Source organism: Phocoena sinus, chromosome 19, assembly GCF_008692025.1.
Source record: "Phocoena sinus isolate mPhoSin1 chromosome 19, mPhoSin1.pri, whole genome shotgun sequence".
Taxonomy (NCBI): Eukaryota; Metazoa; Chordata; class Mammalia; order Artiodactyla; family Phocoenidae; genus Phocoena; species Phocoena sinus.
The window spans coordinates 12,506,783-12,524,693 of NC_045781.1; the positions used below are offsets into that span (position 1 = coordinate 12,506,783).

The 17,911-nt window shown below is 43.0% G+C and overlaps 1 protein-coding gene across 1 annotated transcript; it reads left to right on the plus strand.

Annotated features, from left to right (window-relative positions):
* The first annotated feature begins 6,692 nt into the window (after nucleotides 1–6,692).
* On the plus strand, nucleotides 6,693–17,685 carry EID2 (EP300 interacting inhibitor of differentiation 2). The gene is made up of 2 exons (XM_032613567.1): nucleotides 6,693–6,870; nucleotides 16,141–17,685. Exons 1-2 carry the CDS (start codon nucleotides 6,693–6,695, stop codon nucleotides 16,668–16,670), a joined length of 708 nt encoding a protein of 235 aa, XP_032469458.1. The 3' UTR covers nucleotides 16,671–17,685.
* The last annotated feature ends 226 nt before the right edge of the window (nucleotides 17,686–17,911 follow it).

The window sequence follows — 17,911 nt, forward strand, 5'->3', positions numbered from 1 at the left end:
CAAGGTCATCTTCTGTCATCAGACACTATTTATTAAATAGAACAATTAATGAAGACCAAGTGTCTACCAAATCTGAAGACTGTCCCATCCCCAGGGCCCCTGCTGTGAAAGTTGTCACATGGAGAGAAAGCATGGTTTGGAAATCAGGGGATGTTAATTACATGGGCCCTGTCGCAGAGCAGCTACTCAAAACAGATGTGTGCAAGGAGTGCAGGAATAACCAAGTGAATGAGTGTGCCCCAGTTCTACTCTGAATATTCAACCAGGGACACTGTTTTTTGTGGATCTCTCTGATATCTCCTCGCATCTCTCTTGGTAGTGAATGGCTGGTGCAGGACAGGAAGACAGAATCCACTGGTATAGGGAGCAATTCTGGAAAACAGCCCAGACCCTAATGGGGGCGCACCTTCAGATCTGAAGGAGCTGAGTACTGAGAACAGAATCCAGGCTTCACTCCCTGCCTTTGTTTGACCTTTTGCAAACACAGCTAAGGCACCACCTTGGAGATTATACCCTGTGGTACTGGAGTACTGTCCCTCACGATGCCTTATACCAACAACCATTGTATAGTATAGTTCTCAATAAGAGGTAGACATAGAATTGACCCCTCTCACCATGACTCCCATGACCCATTTTGGGGAATATGTGTTTCTGTTCCTGCGATTCCAGATCCTGCAGATCTAGAGGTCCTGGTTCCCAGGGGAGGAACCACTTCCGCCAGAGGACACAGCAAAAGCTCCATTAACCTTAAGCTTTCCAATCACTTTTGGGCTCTTCATGTCAAGAGAACAGCAAGCAAAGAAATAAATTACTATACTGGCAAGAAACAGGACTGCTGCTGTGTAATAGGAACAAGGAAAAATATGTCTAGAACTCTTGATGCCTCCATGCCCAGAACTAACTGTAGACGGGGAATTGCAGCATCATTAGTCTGATGAGGGAAAAGTAACCAGGGTTCCGATTGCTCAGACAGGAAGGTATATGTTTATTTCAACAAGTAAGCAACATAGATCAAGAGAAGTACTGGTCAAGTATGAGAGGAGTCTTGAATGTTAATATACAAACAAAATTCTGACCAAGACCAACTATAGCAGTGAAGACCTCGTCCAACTGTATATCTTTAAAAACAAAACAAAACAAAAACAAGTGTGACTAGCTGCCAACTTGATAGAGCAGTGGCAGGATGGAGTGAACTTCTGTGAGGCACCAGTGGCCCTGAGTGGTGCAAGGGGTGACTCTAACAGAAACTATCAACACCCTGCCCATACTCCTTGGACCTGCAGTGTGCACCAGTAGATTTCCAACTGCCAGTATCTTCATCTGTGCATTATTATCCTTCTCTGGAACTATAGAAAGCCATACTGCCCACACATGCATGGCAATCTGGAAATGCCAAAGAATTAATGTGTACTATACCAGGAAATAACCCTAATCAATGACACTTAGGAGTTGCTGTATAAATAGCCCAACACCCTCAACCCTCCAGTGAGATCATTCTGAGGCCTGTTTTGCACTGCTTTCCAAAGTTTTCACGTGGGCTTAAATTTCAGCTTTGCACTGTAGTTGCTGGCTTAATAGAGCACTCTTCATTGGCTGCCTTCCCTTCCCTGTTAACACACCCCCTAACTCCCTCCTCTTCCCAAATAAATTACTTACACTTGTTCCCGGGTCTAAGGGTCTACTTCTGAAAAAACCCAAACTAAGAGAAGTTATGCAATGTTTTTCAACAGTTTCCCTTGTTTGTTGCAACTTACGGATAGTTTATCTTAAATTTGCTTATGCATGAGACTCTTCATACTTTTCCCTCTGGATTTCATTTTCTAGTCTTCTAAATACAAATGTTGCATTATTTGTTTTGTTTCAGGTGAGAAAGCTCTTGATGTGTTCCTAGAGCTTACACTTTTTATAAGCATTTCCACTGCATATGTGCCAGTTATTATTCCTAGTGTTACTAAAATAACTGTAAAATATGTATCCCCAAATTCCCTAAAGGCCACAAGTTATGTAAACAGAACCCAGCTCCCAGTCTTGTGTAGCCTCAATGCTTCTTTATGGACATTTTCTAGTTTCTGAGTCATATAGGCCTGACATTCCTTATCAGTGAGAGTACACATCCCTTCTAATAGTTAAGGTCTATCATAATTTGACAATTGCAGTATTAATTCCTCCTGCTATCCAAGCAAAATCCAGAGCCATGAATTCTGTAGACTTTAGTTCCAATAGCCACCATCTCCATAGGTATCTGATTTGAAGAAGTTATCAGCAAGATCTTTTAGCTACTGGAATATGCAACCCCATTGATGGTAGTGTTATTCTCCAAATACATTGTCCTTTTCTTATATAACTGTGGTGGACTCTGCTAGTCTTTCACTAAGTCCCTTTCTTCTTTTGTCCTCAGCACAGAGCTAAGCACACTTCCTAACCCCCCTACCAGTTAAATATTTACATGGCTGACTTCTAGCCAATGGAATATAAGTGGTAGGCACCATGTCCAAGCCTGTCCCACAAAAACCTCCTGTGCAGGCTCCATTCTCCCTCTTCTGGCTGACTGGGATGCAAACCTCCAGGATGACCTGGGAATCCAGGTGTTAATGATGACAGGGCTGAAACCAACCTCGTTCCCTGAATGACAGCATAGAGAACTCCAAGTAAAAGGCAGGAATTGGTAAAATTCACTTTTTTTATGATTCAAATATATGCTATCTACAAGATACAAATTAGATTCAAAAACACAAATAGACAAAATTAAAAGGATGGAAAGACATATACCATGCAAACAGTAAACAAAAGAAAGCAGAGTGGCTATACTAATATTTGAGAAATAGTCTTCAAGATAAAAATTATTACTAGAGGGCCTCCCTGGTGGCACAGTGGTTAAGAATCCTCCTGCCAATGCAGGGGATGCAGGTTCGAGCCTTGGTCTGGGAAGATCCCACATGCCGCAGAGCAACTAAGCCCGTGACCCACAACTGTTGAGCCCGCGTGCCACAACTACTGAGGCCTATGCACCTAGAGTCCATGCTCCACAACAAGAGAGGCCACCGCAATGAGAAGCCCATGACCACAACAAAGAGTAGCCCCCACTCGCCACAACTAGAGAAGGCCTGCACGTAGCAACGAAGACCTAATGCAGCCAAAAATAAAAACAAATAAATAAATTTATTTTTAAAAAATTATTACTAGAGACAAAGAATGACATTTTAAAAGGGGTCATTTCATCAAGAAGATATAACAAACATATAAGCACCTAACAACAGAGCCCCAAAATACATGAAGCAAAAAGCAGACTTGAATGGAGACAATTCAACAATAATAGAAACTTCAATACTCCACTTTCAATAATGGACAGACCAACTAGACAGAAAACCAAGGAAAGATAAGACTTGCACAACACTACAAACCAAATAGTCCTTACAGAAATCCACAGATCACCCAACAACAGCAGAATGCAGATTTTTCTCAAGTGCACGTGGATCATTCTCCAGGAGACATCATGTTAGGCCATAACACAATTCTCAAAATTTTTAAAGCACTGAAATCATACAAAGTATGTTGAGTGCAATGGAATTAAATTAGAAATCAATAACAGAAGGAAATTTGGGGAATTCCCAAATGTGTGGAAATTAAACAACACACTCCTAAATAACCAACTGGTCAAAGAAGAAATCATAAGAGAAATTTTCAAATATTTTGAGATAAATGAAAACAAAATCACAACATACCTAAACTTATGAGATGCAGAAAAAGCAGTGTTTGCAGGGAAATTTATAGTTGTAAAATACCTATATTAACGAAAACGAAAAATTTCAAATAAATAAACTAACCTTCCACCTTAAGAAACGAGAAGAGCGAACTAAACCCAAAACAAGCAGAAGGAAATCATAAAGATTACAACAGAAATAAATAGAGAGGAGAAAAACAATAGACAAAATCAAAAACCAAAAGTTGGTTCCTTGAAAAGATTCACAAAATTGACAAACTGTTAGGTATACTGACCAAGAAAAAAGAGAGAATGCTCAAATTATTTGCAATTGGTAAAGAAACTATTTTTTAAAGTCTGTCAGAACTTACAAACATTCAGCAAAGTTACTGGACAAAACAACATGGGAACCGTCAGCATTCTTAAAGAGCAGCGTGAGAGTCCTTTTGCAATAAAGAGCCTATCCACAACAGCAACTAAATGCTTGATGTTCCTAAAATTCAATCCAATAAAAGGCAGGAGAGATTTGTTTAAACTGTGAAATATATCATGCACATAAAACTCATAACAAACTAGAATAATTAAAACTTAAAAAAACACACACACAAAATAGTCATGTACCCACCACCAAGCTTCAGAAATAAAAACATTAGTACCTGTGAGACAGGCTGGGACCTAGGACCCTTTGCTGCAGTGCTTGCACCTGGACAAACATCTCCTAGAGCAGTAAAATACAAAGAAACTATAAGGGACTAAAAATAACTTCGGGCTGCACAGTTGAGGCAAATTATGAACAACAAGATACAAAAAGACCAAAAACCCACCCAGCACCACCAAGGGGGTGGCCTAAGCCAAGCCTCTGGCCTAACCCCTGCACCCACCCACTCTTACCCTCACCCCCATAAAAGGAACCAGCTGGCCACCCCCTCAGAGAGCCAGCAAGAGAAACTGTTACTTGTTTTCACTCCCTCCTGCTGCAGCAGGAGCCCCAGTAAAGCCTTGCCTGAATTTGGCCTCTTATCGATTTCTATTGATTAAGGAGGCCAAGAACCCTGGTCGGTAACACCTGTGAATTTCTCTAGGTGTCCCTCCCCACTGCCTCTACTTGCTCACTTTCCCAAGTAAACTCCATTTTGAATTTCTCATTTATTGTTTTTAGTTACAGTTTTACTATCTACATCTAAAAACAATTAGAAAGAAAACTATAAAACTTTTATAATGTAATAGAAAACCTTAATAAGTGGATACATACATACATCACATTAATGCAGGAGAAGAATCCATTTTAAAGATTCCAGTTCTTCCCTGAATTAATCTAAGAAGTCATGAATTTCTAAGCAAAATCCCAATAAGATTTTAAGGAAATTCTCAAACTGACTCAAAAATTCACACACAGTGTAAAAGTCCAAGGAGAGCTAAGACAATCTTGAAGAACTAGGAGGGAGGATTCAGCCTCATCCGATGTCAATAAGTCACGTATTAAAGTGTTTGATATAATTATAGTAAGACGATTTGTATTGGTGCAGATAAGCACATAAATTAACAGGAAAGAACAGACGTGCGACTTCCCCGGCGGTCCAGTGGTTAAGACTCCAGGCTTCCACTACAGGGGGCACGGGCTTCGATCCCTCGTCGGGCAACTAGGATCCTGCATGCCACACAGCTTGGAAGAAGAAGAAGAAGAAGGGGAAGGGGAGAGAAAAGAGCAGAAGTCCAGAAACAGACCCAAGCAGAGAGGTGGCATTACAAGGGAGTCTGGAAGACAGTTCCCCTAGAAATTAGAAGCAGTCTGGGCTGAAAGTCTGGGACGTTACAACAGTCGGGTAGGAAGAGGAGCCTGCCAGAGACTTAGACTTAAGACGAAAGGCAAGGGGTGGAGAGAAAGAAATGGAAGGGAGGGAGGCTGGGAGAAGAAGGAAGATGAAAGGGTGGGAGGACAGAGGTAAAGAGAGAAAGGGGGAATGGAAGGAGAAGGTAGCAGGGGAAGAGAGGAGGAGGAGAAGGGAAAGAGGGGGCAGGGGAGGAAAAGAAAGAGAAAAAAGCAGGAAAGAGAAAAGGAGGTGAGGAACGCCAAGAGGGGCAAGAGTTCATGACGCAACAGCATGCATGGGAGGGCAGTTTCAGGTTTCCAGCATCAAAAGTTGCACAGCTTTCTAAAATAAAATAGGGACCCAGGGCTTCCCTGGTGGCGCAGTGGTTGAGAATCTGCCGGTTCGAGCCCTGGTCTGGGAGGATCCCACATGCCGCGGAGCAACTGGGCCCGTGAGCCACAACTACTGAGCCTGCGCGTCTGGAGCCTGTGCTCCGCAACAAGAGAGGCCGCAATAGTGAGTGGCCCCCGCTTGCCACAACCAGAGAAAGCCCTCGCACAGAAACGAAGACCCAACACAGCAAACATAAATTAATAAACTCCTACCCCCAACATCTTCTTAAAAAAAAAAAAGGGGACCGAGACACTGATGGTATAAGTGTGCCTTACCAAGAATTCTTGACTATGGCTTCCCTGGTGGCGCAGTGGTTGAGAGTCCGCCTGCCGATGCAGGGTACACGGGTTCGTGCCCCGGTCCGGGAGGATCCCACGTGCCGCGGGGCGGCTGGGCCCGTGAGCCATGGCCGCTGGGCCTGCGCGTCCGGAGCCTGTCCTTCGCGACGGGAGAGGCCGCAGCAGTGAGAGGCCCGCGTACCACAAAAAAAAAAAAAAAAGAATTCTTGACTAAAACTTAAAAGTATGAAGCAGCCCTTGTCATTCGCTGGGGACTGACAGCAACAAAAACCTTGCCGAAACTTAGCATTATGAATCTTCTCACAGGCACGGTCACCACACAAGCATGCCAGTTAAACACACCCGCGCGAGCGTACACGCTCACGTGCACGCACGCGCACAGAGATACGCACGAGCATGCGCACTCGCTCACGTGTTCACGCGCACAATTGTGCTGTTCCGTTGTTCCAAAGTCTCTGAGAAGCGGCCGCGCGGGCTCCGCGGTCCGAGATGCCCAAGTTGCCCGCAGGCAGCAGTGTTCCGCCGACGGGCTTGGCGAATGGTGACCGCGACTTCCCGCAGGCGGAGGTCGGCGGCAGGAGGCGGAAGCCGGCCCCTACGGGGCCTGCGGAGCCCGGGGAAGGTCGGATGACGGACGAGGACAGAGAAGGCCCGGTGGCTGGGCCACGCGGGGACGGGGGTCCCCGAGAGTCGCCCCGGCAGGGGAACGGCCCCGACCCGGCCGAATTCCCACGACCGCAACGCGAGCCCGAAGGCTTCGAGCCTGATTTGGGACAGGCGCAGCCTTGGTTGTGGGTAAGAGGTGCCCAGCGCCCACGGCAGCCGATTAAGAGGGTTTGACGAACCCAACTGGGTGTGTTACGGATGTGTGTAGAGCAAGGGAAGTAGCCCACGATTCCAGCTGGCAAACGCGTTATCCCAGTGTCTGTCTGATTATACATTTATCAAAGATCTCTTTACATCTGTGGCTCTCAGTCACCTGGCTGCAGAACTCGGTTGCGATGAGCTGAAAGACAGGGAATAATTAGACGCGATGTCCTGTACATCCGAAGAGGAGGAAGCTACCTCAGAGAACCCTGCCATTCTCTTTTGGATTCATTTAAGACAGAGTCGTTTGCCAATCCTACAACTAAAACATTTTTATTGGAGCAGGTGGAGTGGACTGTAAATAAGGGAAAAGAAAGCAGTTCTTACACAGTTGAAAAAAATATATCATCAGGAAACAAGAGAAAACAGGGAAAGTAAATCTTGGGTCTTTTGAAGCCTGTTTTCAGAAAAATCCTGATTGATGCAGATTCTTTTCTCTGCATTGTGGGAAGTATCTTTTATGTTTGCCTCACTACAGAGGTTTGTTTTACAAGAATAAAGCATGACTCAACAACTTGCCAATAGCAAAGCCCATGGATGTTAACCAAGTTGAGAAAAGAAATAACTACAAGACCCAAGTTTCTAAACTTAACACCTGGAAGATTGGGAATGGAAGACTATTGAGGAACTTCTGAATTTCAGAATTTGTAATTCCTTTGTGTCATAAACAACAAAGACTGATTACTTAGTGGAAGATTAGTTTTGTCTTTTCCAAGATTTTTGTTAATATTTATTTTATTTATTTTTATTTTTTATTTTTGGCTCCATTGGCTCTTAGTTGCGGCATGCCGGATCTTTCGTCGCAGTGTGCGGGCTTAGTTGCCCCGTGGCATGTGGGATCTTAGTTCCCCGACCGGGGATCGAACCCGCGTCCCCTGTATTGGAAGGCGGATTCTTTACCACTGGACCACCAGGGAAGTCCCCTAAGATTTTTTTTTATTATTAATTTATTTTTGGCTGCATTGGGTCTTCGTTGCTGCACGCGGGTTTTTCTCTAGTTGGGGCGAGCGGGCCCTTAAGATATTTTAAATGACAAGTAAAATCAAAATAGAACAAAGCATATATTGTATATCTTATGTGTTAAAGTGTTTCCAAGAACATCTGAACTATGAAAAGGACATATTTCACTTTTAAATTTTTATTTATTTTATCTTTTGAATAGGTAATACTTTCACAAGGCTCAAAAGAGAACAGGTATAAAAGATACAGTGAAAAGTCTTCCTTGCCTGTTCCCATCCACCCAGTTCCTACTACAACCCCACAGATAATCACAGTTATTAGTTCTTTATGTGTTCTTCCAAAGTGTCTTCATAGACTAAAACACAAATACAAATATAGGTTATTTTTCACAAAAGATATATATCCTAGTTCATGCCTCGGTTTTTAACTTACCATTGTAACTTAGAAACCTTTCTAAGTTCATACATAGAAATCTTTCTAATTATCTTCTACAAAGGTGCACTGTTCCATTCTAAGGATGTACCACAGTATATGTAACCAGTTTTTTGTTTGTTTTGTTTTGTTTGCGGTACACGGGCCTCTCACTGTTGTGGCCTCTCCCGTTGTGGAGCACAGGCTCCGGACGCGCAGGCTCAGCGGCCACGGCTCACGGGCCCAGCCGCTCCGCGGCATGTGGGATCTTTCCGGACCAGGGCACGAACCTGTGTCCCCTGCATCAGCAGGCGGACTCTCAACCACTGTGCCACCAGGGAAGCCCCGATGTCACTGTGGTTTTGTATCAGTATTTGCAGTACAATGCCAATATTTTGAGGGTAAAAGAAAGTAATTTTGATATAATTAGGAAGAATTAATTCTTGGGTTCAAGTTAGGGTTTGTTTATGGGACGGGGTGAGGTGGGGGGCATTTCTATATTTTCTTGTGGCAGAGCAATTCTGGGATCATTTTATTAGTGGTTTGTGGCTGATCAGTATCCTAATTCCATTGTTGGCAATAGCAAGTCACAAATAAAAAGAGATGCATTTGTGAAACTCAAGACAGGTTGAGTTTTTCTAGGTCCTGAGAACAGCTGTCGTGGTTGGAGAGCTGTCACACTTCCTGCAGAAATATTGTGTCCTAGGCAGTAGATTAATGGCATGGGTTATTTTCTTTGGTAGCTTCAGAACTTGGACAAGATACAGGTGAAAGAAAAGCAAAAAGATACAGATGAAAGTCAAGCAGACTTCCCCGGTGATCCAGTGGTAAGGAATCCGCCTTCCAATGCAGGGGATGTAGGTTCAATCCTTGGTGGGGAAAACTAAGATCCCACATGCCGCGGGGCAACTAAGCTCAAGCACCACGACTACTGAGCTCCTGCGCCTCAACAAGAGAACCCACGTGCCGCAAACTACAGAGCCCATTCGCTCTCTAGCCCCCGCCACAACTACGGAGCCCACACACCGCAAGTAGAGAGAAGCCCGTGTATCGCAACAAAGAGCCCGCACACTGTGACAAAGAGCCTGAGCACTGCAACGAAAGATCCCCCATGCCTCAGCAAAGATCCCGTGTGCCACAACTGAGACCAGACACAGCCAAAAAAATTAAATAAATTAAATAAATAATATAAAAAAAAGAAAGGCAAGCAAAGTGGTTAATTTCTTTGCACACCTGTTGGACAAGATATTCTAAACCTACTGAACGAATGTTTGTGAGTTTCATATCATTCATTTAGCTTTTGAAATTTGGGCGGCTACGAAGGAGCTTCAGGAATATTGGAGACCTTGGTATATGAAAGTCAGTGGTGGGGGAGAGGGAGCCTAAAGTCCTAAGTGGACTTCACTCTAATTCAATAAATATTTGTTGAGCACCCACTATATTAAAAAATAAAAGACACTGTTTTGGGTGCTAAAATAGACAAAAAGTATAAAATAGGTGGCACCTTTTACGGCATTACAGATAACTTTTGAACACCCTCCTCTGCTTCTGGTACAAAGGGATATGGGGCAGTTTGAGAAGAGGCTCCTCAGGTTTCAGTCTGATTTGATTTAATTTCAAAGGGCTGCTCACTTACATTCCAGGATGAATGAGCCACACTTGATTATACATGTCGATACCAAAGAGATAGCTGTACAGAGACAAGTGTTTTTCATTGTTTTCCTTGTGATAAGAAGTCATTGAAACAGAAGTTTCAGACTATATTGCACTATAGTAATCAAAACAGTATGGTACTGGCACAAAAACAGACACACGGATGAAAGGAACAGAATCGAGAGCCCAGAAACAAACCCTCCCATGTACGGTCAACTAATATTTGACAAGGGAGCTAAGAATACTCAATGGGCAAAAGATTGTCTCTTCAATAAATTGTATTGGGAAAATTGGATAATCACAGGCAGAGGATGAAATTAGACCCCTATTTTATACCACTCACAAAAATTAACTTGAAATCGATTAAAGACGTAAACATAAAACCTGAAACCATAGAACTCCTAGAAGGAAACGGGAAAAGCGCCTTGACATTGGTCTTGGCAATAATATTTTTGGATGTGATACCAAAAGCAAAAATAAATGAGTAAGTGGGACTACATCAAACTGAAAAGCTTCACAAATTCACAGATATAGAGAACAAACTAGTGGTTACCAGTGTGGGGGGGGCGGAATATAGCAGTGGCGGAAGAGGGGCACAAATTATTGGGTGTTAAGATAGGCTCAGCTGTGTATTGTACAAGACGGGAAATATAGCCAATATTCTGTAGTAACTGTAAATGGAAAATAAGCTTTAAAATTGTATAAAAGTAAATTTTTAATTTAATAAATAAATAGCTCCCACACAGCAAAAGAAACAATCAACAACATGTAAAAGCATCCTATGGAATGGAAGAAAATATACGCAAACCACCTATCTGATAGGGGGTTAATATCTAAAATACAGTATATAAGGAACTCGTGCAACTCAATTGGAAAAAAGAAAACCATCTGATTTTTAAATGGGCAGAGGACTTGAATAAACATTTTTCCAGAGATATACAAATGGCCAAGAAGTACATGAAAAGGTGTTCAGCATCACTTATCATTGAGGAAATGCAAATCAAAACCACAATGAGATATCACCTCACACTTGTTAGAATGCCGTGATCAAGAAGACAAGAAATAACAAGTGTTGGCAAGGATGTGGAGAAAAGTGAACCCTTGTTCACTCTTGGTGAGAATGTATATTGGTACAGCCACAATGGAAAGCAGTATGGAAGTTTCTCAAAAAATTGAAATAAAAATAGAACTGCCATATGATCCAGCAATCCCAGTTCTGGGTATACACCCAAAGGACATGAAATTAGGATCTCAAAGAGATATCTGTACCCCAGTGTTCATTGCAGCATTATTCACAATAGCCAAGATATGAAAACAACCTACGTTTCTGTCTATGGATGAGTGGATAAAGATGATGAGAGAGATAGGTGATAGATAGATAGATAGATAGATAGATAGATAGATAGACAGATAGATAGATAGACAGATAGATAAGCATTATATATGTAATGAAATATTGTTCCACCATGAGAAAGAAGAAAATCTTGCCGTTCGCAACATGGATGGACCTTGAGGGCATTATGCTAAGTGAGATAAGTCAGACAGAGAAAGACAAATACTGTTATGATATCACGTACATATGAAATCTAAAAAATCCGAATTCACAGAAGCAGACAGTAGATTAGTGGTTGCCAGGGGCTGGGAGGTAGGGGAAATGGGGTGACATCGGTCAAAGGGCACAAACTTCCAGTTATAAGATGAATAAGTTCTGGGAATCTAATGTTCAGCATGGTGATTATAATTAACGATGCTATATTATATACTTGAAAGTTGCTAAGAGAATAAAACTTAAATGTTTTCACCACCAAAAAAAAAAAACAGTTAATTATGTGAGGTGATGAAAGTGTTAACTAACCCTGTTGTAATTATTTCAAAATATATACCTGTATCAAACCATCACATTGTACAACTTAAACTTATACGTTCCGGGTCAATTTCATCTGAATAAAGCTGGGGGGAAAACATACCTTTCCTCTAGACTTCTTTCTATTTTAAGATCAGGCTTCTGCAGGACCATGCCTGTGGGCTTCCCAGAAACGCTTTCTTCTAGCTGGGAAGCTCACCTACGCACTGCCTCACATTTTTGAACTTTTAACAAAGGGTCATAAAGCCACACCTTTAATCTGATCTATACTCACAGGCTGTTTTTCACTTTGACAATCTTTCTTTTTCACTGGATGTGAAACAAGCTTTTCTTTCCCAACCTAGCAAGTCATAGTCTCTCTACATTTCCTTTAAATTCTCCTGGAAAGTCAGCCATTTCCTTCTATAGGCCAGCCCTTCCTTGCTATGCTGTATCATGCTCATCAGTGAGTAATAAGCATTATGCCTGGGTATCTCCTTAGCCAAAGACTTTCTATTTTCTGTTTCTATTTCTATTTCTGGGTAATCACAGGCGACAGTTTGCCAATTATTTCACTACATCATAACGAGTCATCATTTTTTCTGTTCCCATAACAATTTCCTCACTGTTTTCCCTACGTATTTTAGCCTTTTCTTAGGGCACTACCCAACTCCTGATACCAATTTCTGGAGCAGTTATCTATTGCCACAATAATGTTGCATGGCAAATCACATCAAGCATTTATTTAGTCTATCAGCCTAAAAGTCAGCTGGTGGCTCAGATGGGGCTGACTGATCTTCCCCCCCGACCCTGCCACGAGCCAACCACAGGTTGAACCTGGACCCTGGCAATGAAAGCACTGAATCCTAACCACTGGACCACCAGGGAATTCCCAGGACTGACTAATCTTGAATGCCTTGTCTGAGACCACTTTTCCCAGTCTCAGGTGTCTTCCACCGTCCAGCAAGCTGGTCCAGGATTGTTCTCATGGTCGAGACAGGAGTCCAAGAGAGAACGGAAGCATGAAATGCCTCTTGAGGCCCAGTCTCGAAACTGATACACCATCATTTCTGCCACATCCTATCGGTCAAAGCAAGTCACAAGGCCAGTTCAGATTCGAGGGATGGAGAAAAGGAATCTACCTATTGACGAGAAGAGCTACAAACTACTATTACCAAGGGTGTAGAAACAGAGAGGATGGAGAATTGGGGCCACTTTTACAATTAATCTAGCATAGTAACAACCTTGGGAAAAGAGACAAGGCTTGTAACATCATGTTTAGACCTCAACACAGCATTAAATATCTCAGGAGAGATAAGCAAATCCGGAAAATCCCCTTAGAGAAAGAAGCACCTATATCCACCATTAAGTCAGCTCAAGCCCATCTAGTGAGCAGAACGTGTAAGGCCTAGAATAATCAGGGGTAATAAAGAGGCAAGAATGACATCATGATTTCCCCAATTGTCCTAAGCCAGGTTCAGATTCTGAGTTGTGGTTTCAACCCCTATCCATAAAAGTACTGATTTAGGTCAACATGTGTATTTATCCTTTAAAGGAAGTCTTTGTTCCCAGTAAGGATAAATATCCCACCAGTGCTATTTATTACAGGCTTTTGCAGCTTTTGGGAGAAGAAGAGCCAGTTCCTTTCCTTATAAACTCTTCACCTCCTCTTTTAAAATGTTAATTGTATGACCCTGGGTTTAAATTCTCTATTTTTTCCTGTAAAAATATACCAGCGTGGAGCCCCTGATATCAGCTCGCTTAACTGTTTAGTCTGCACCATGACTAAAACTGCCCTCAGATGATCCTGAAATGCTGGCGGTGAGTCAGAGACAAAGATGCTACAGCCGCTACACAGGAACAGTCTTGGGAGCAATAGCTAACCTGGAATCTATCTCAAATTTTTGCTTTCATCTCCCCACATGAGCACTTCTGTTTAATACACCATAATTTTCTCTAGAGCTATTCTTATCCCTGGATAATGGGAGGGCCTTTCAGCTTCAGCTGGAAGGTGATTTGGGGCCTCAAAAGACAGGACAGATATCTGCCTCCATAGTATTATAGCAAATTACTGTAATTTCTAGTTCCCCCTCTAATAATATGTTATTATACAAGTCCGGGATTCTTCTATTAAATATTTGTGATTTTCCAGGCAGCCTGAGGGTGGCAGCAATGGACCTTTGGTCTCCAGACTAGCCTGGGAGCTGTCCTAAAGGAGCCACACACTTAGTCATTGCCCAGATGCTGGCCTGAAGCTGTGTTTGAAGCAGCACATAGGCTGGATGTTGTGTTTTATAAATGTGGTGCTTGGACCAGGAAAACAAAAACGCAACCTCGGGGCTTCCCTGGTGGCACAATGGTTAAGAATCCGCCTGCCAGTGCAGGGGACACGGGTTCGAGCCCTGGTCCAAGCCCTGGTCCGGGAAGATCCCACATGCCGTGGAGCAACTAAGCCTGTGAGCCACAACTACTGAGCCTGGGCTCTAGAGCCCGTGAACCACAACTACTGAAGCCCGCACGCCTAGACCCCGTGTTCCGCAACAAGCGAAGCCACCACGATGAGAAGCCCGCGCACCACGACGAAGAGTAGCCCCCACTCGCCGCAACTAAAGAAAGCCTGTGTGCAGCAACGAAGACCCAATTCAGCCAAAAATAAATAAATAAATACATTTATTTTAAAAAGAAAATGCAAGCTTCCCTGGTGGCGCAGTGGTTGAGAGTCCGCCTGCCGATGCAGGGGACACGGGTTCGTGGCCCTGGTCCGGGAAGATCTCACATGCCGCGGAGCGGCTGGGCCCGTGAGCCATGGCCGCGGAGCGGCTGGGCCCGTGAGCCGTGGCCACGGAGCCTGCGCGTCTGGAGCCTGTGCTCCGCAACGGGAGAGGCCACAGCAGTGAGAGGCCCGCGTACCGCAAAAAGAAAAACAATAATGGTAATGGATATGTAACTATCAAGAAAATTAAGTCACCTAGAGGGGTGGGATAGGGAGGGTGGGAGGGAGACGCAAGAGGGAGGAGGTATGGGGATATATGTATATGTATAGCTGATTCACTTTGTTATAAAACAGAAACTAACACACCATTGTAAAGCAATTATACTCCAATAAAGATGTTAAAAAAAGGAAGAAAATGAAGTATTTATAACCACAATGAAAAGCATAGGTGAATCTCATAAAAATAATGTTGTGGGAAAGAAACGAGACACAAGAGTATGTAAAATTCAAAAAAACAAGCAAAATTAGACTACAGTATCAGAATGCACCTATAGGTAGTAAAACATAAAGAAAAGCAAAGAAATGATTACCATATATATCAGTATAGTAGTTACCTCTGGGTAGAAAGGAGACAATAGTGATAAGAAGAGGGAAAGGATTCTGGGATACTAGAAATATTCAATTCCTTGACCCAGGTGGTGATTACATGGACGTTCACTTTGCGATAAATCATTCAGCCGTATATTTATATTTTGAATATTTTTCCTGCACGTTATATTGTACGAAAAAGATTTAGAAAAAAAATAAATGTCCAAGAATAGCCAAAGCATTTTTTTTTAACTAACAAGGGAACGTTATTACAAAGTTTTAGTAATTAAGAGGATTGGTATGGGTGAAGATAGGCAAATTAATAAATGGAAAAGAATAAAGAACCACACCCTACCCCCAAAATAACCCATGAATCTAACCTATCTGGGTATATAATAGAGGTGGCATTATAATCACTAGAGAACAAGAAGGAAGAGGCATCCTAGGATGTAATCTTGGGAAAGCCAACAGGAAGCGATCTTGTGAGACTTTCCTTGTAAACATTAAACTGGTTGAAATGTAAAACAAGGCTCGACTCCGCCCTTAGACATTCTGGGTAACAGGGGAAGGTTTCAGGTGTGGTTGTTGGCTCTTCCGGCCGCTAGGTGGCACCTGGAAGATCGCAGGCGCGTGGGGATGACTCATGCGCAGTGCTCTTAGGTTCAGCCGCAGGCCCTACGCTCGCGCACGTGGGTTTGCCCCACAGCGTTGACCCGTGTGCACAGCGCTCACGCACGCGCATTTACTTGCACACCGCTGATCGCGCTGTACCGTTATTCCCGTTTTTCTGAGAGCGGCCGAGCTGACCCCGCGGTCCGGGATGTCTGAACTGCCCGCAGACAGCAGTGTCCCACCGAAGGGCGCGGCGAATGACAACGGCGACGTCCCGCAGGCGGAGGTAGGCGGCGGGAGGCGGGAGCCGGCCCCAGCGCAGCCTGTGGAGGCCAGGGACCGTCCGATGGCGGCGGCCAGGGAAGGTCCAGTGGCGGATGCCAGGGAAGGTCCGATGGCGGCGGCCAGGGAAGCCCGGATTGCAGAGGTTGCCCGATTGTTGGCGGAGCCAGCAGAGGAAGAGGGTCCTGAGGGCAGACGCCGGTCCAGGCCCGGGAACAGCCCAGGCCTGGCTGCGTTGCCGAATCTCCGCCTCCGTCACCCACTTGGCGTTTTAGGAATTAATTATCAGCAGCTCCTCCGCCACTACCTGGAACACTACCCGATTGCTCCCGGCAGAATTCAGGAGCTTGAAGGACGCCGCAGGAGATTTGTGGAAGCCTGCAGAGCAAGGGAAGCAGCGTTTGATGCCGAATATCAGCGGAATCCTCAGAGGATGGATTTTGATATTTTAACATTTAGTATAACTCTGACTGCATCTGAAATTATTAATCCTCTGATAGAAGAACTTGGTTGTGATAAGTTTATCGGTAGAGAATAATTTAGTGATGAAACTACTTCAAGAACCTCTGCGTTCAGTACAGTCATACCAATCCTGTAACTTGCTTTTTAAAAAGTCAAAGTATTTGAGAATAAGGCAAGGCACAGTTGAAAAAGAAAAGGAAGCTTATCAAGAAAAAACATCAGAAAAGAAATAGAAGAAAATAAAAACCGTTATGACTCCTCTAACGTCCTTTGAGTTTGTGATTGATCCAGATTGTTCTCCCTGCGTTGTGGAAATGTCTTTTAGAATTGCTTCACTAAAGTGAAGAATGGTTTTATATAATTGAGACTTGATGAAGAAAAACTGCCAATAGAGCCCATAGTGTAAGATTGATTTTGTGTTTTCTGAGGCATTTCAAATGAAAGGCAAAGTAAATACTGTATATATTACATGATATGTATTCAAGACTATTGGAAATTTCTGGATTTTTTCTTTCATTCAATTTTTAATACTTTTTTGGTAAATAATCTATTTATAAGCCCCAAAATATAAAGTGTGCAATGAAAAGTCTTCTATCCCTTTCCCCCCGCCCACCCAGTACCTACCACAATTCCCATCTGTAACCACAGTACCTCTTCTGTCTTTTCAGTTTCCCTATGTATACACAAGCAAATACAAATCTGGGTGGGTTTTTTTTTTCATTTCTTCACAAAAGTTGGCAAATTATATTTATTGATTTATGCATTGCATTTTCAGTAAGAACTTATCTTAAAGATTCTTCCAAACCACTACATTTCCTCATTCTTTTTTAGAGCTGCATTTTATTCCATTCTGTGGTTATGTTGTAATTTACTTAACCAGGAACATACTGATGGGCATTTAGGTTTTTTCCCATCATTTTCTATTGGCCAAAAAAGTTGCTATAATAGTTAATCTTGTCTGTATATCCCATGGCATGGGCACAAATACAGTATTGCTCTGATTCTAAATGCACTTTTCATATATTGACGTCTCTGAAATTGGGGTGTGTCTTACATTTGATGTTGTAATACAGCATTTTCATAAAAATAATGGTGCATATTATCATCAGCAGCTTCTTAGATTCCTTGTTATGTATAATATCTTAGTACGAATTTCCAGAGGTGAGAATTCTGAGGTGAATGCACTCATGTGAAAGTTTATAGATATTACTAAGTTGCCTTCCATTCATGTTGTACCTCTTCACACTCCCACCAGCAACTGCTGAACATGGACATTTCCCCTGCAGCCTCACCAGCACAGTGAGTCATCAAGTGTCT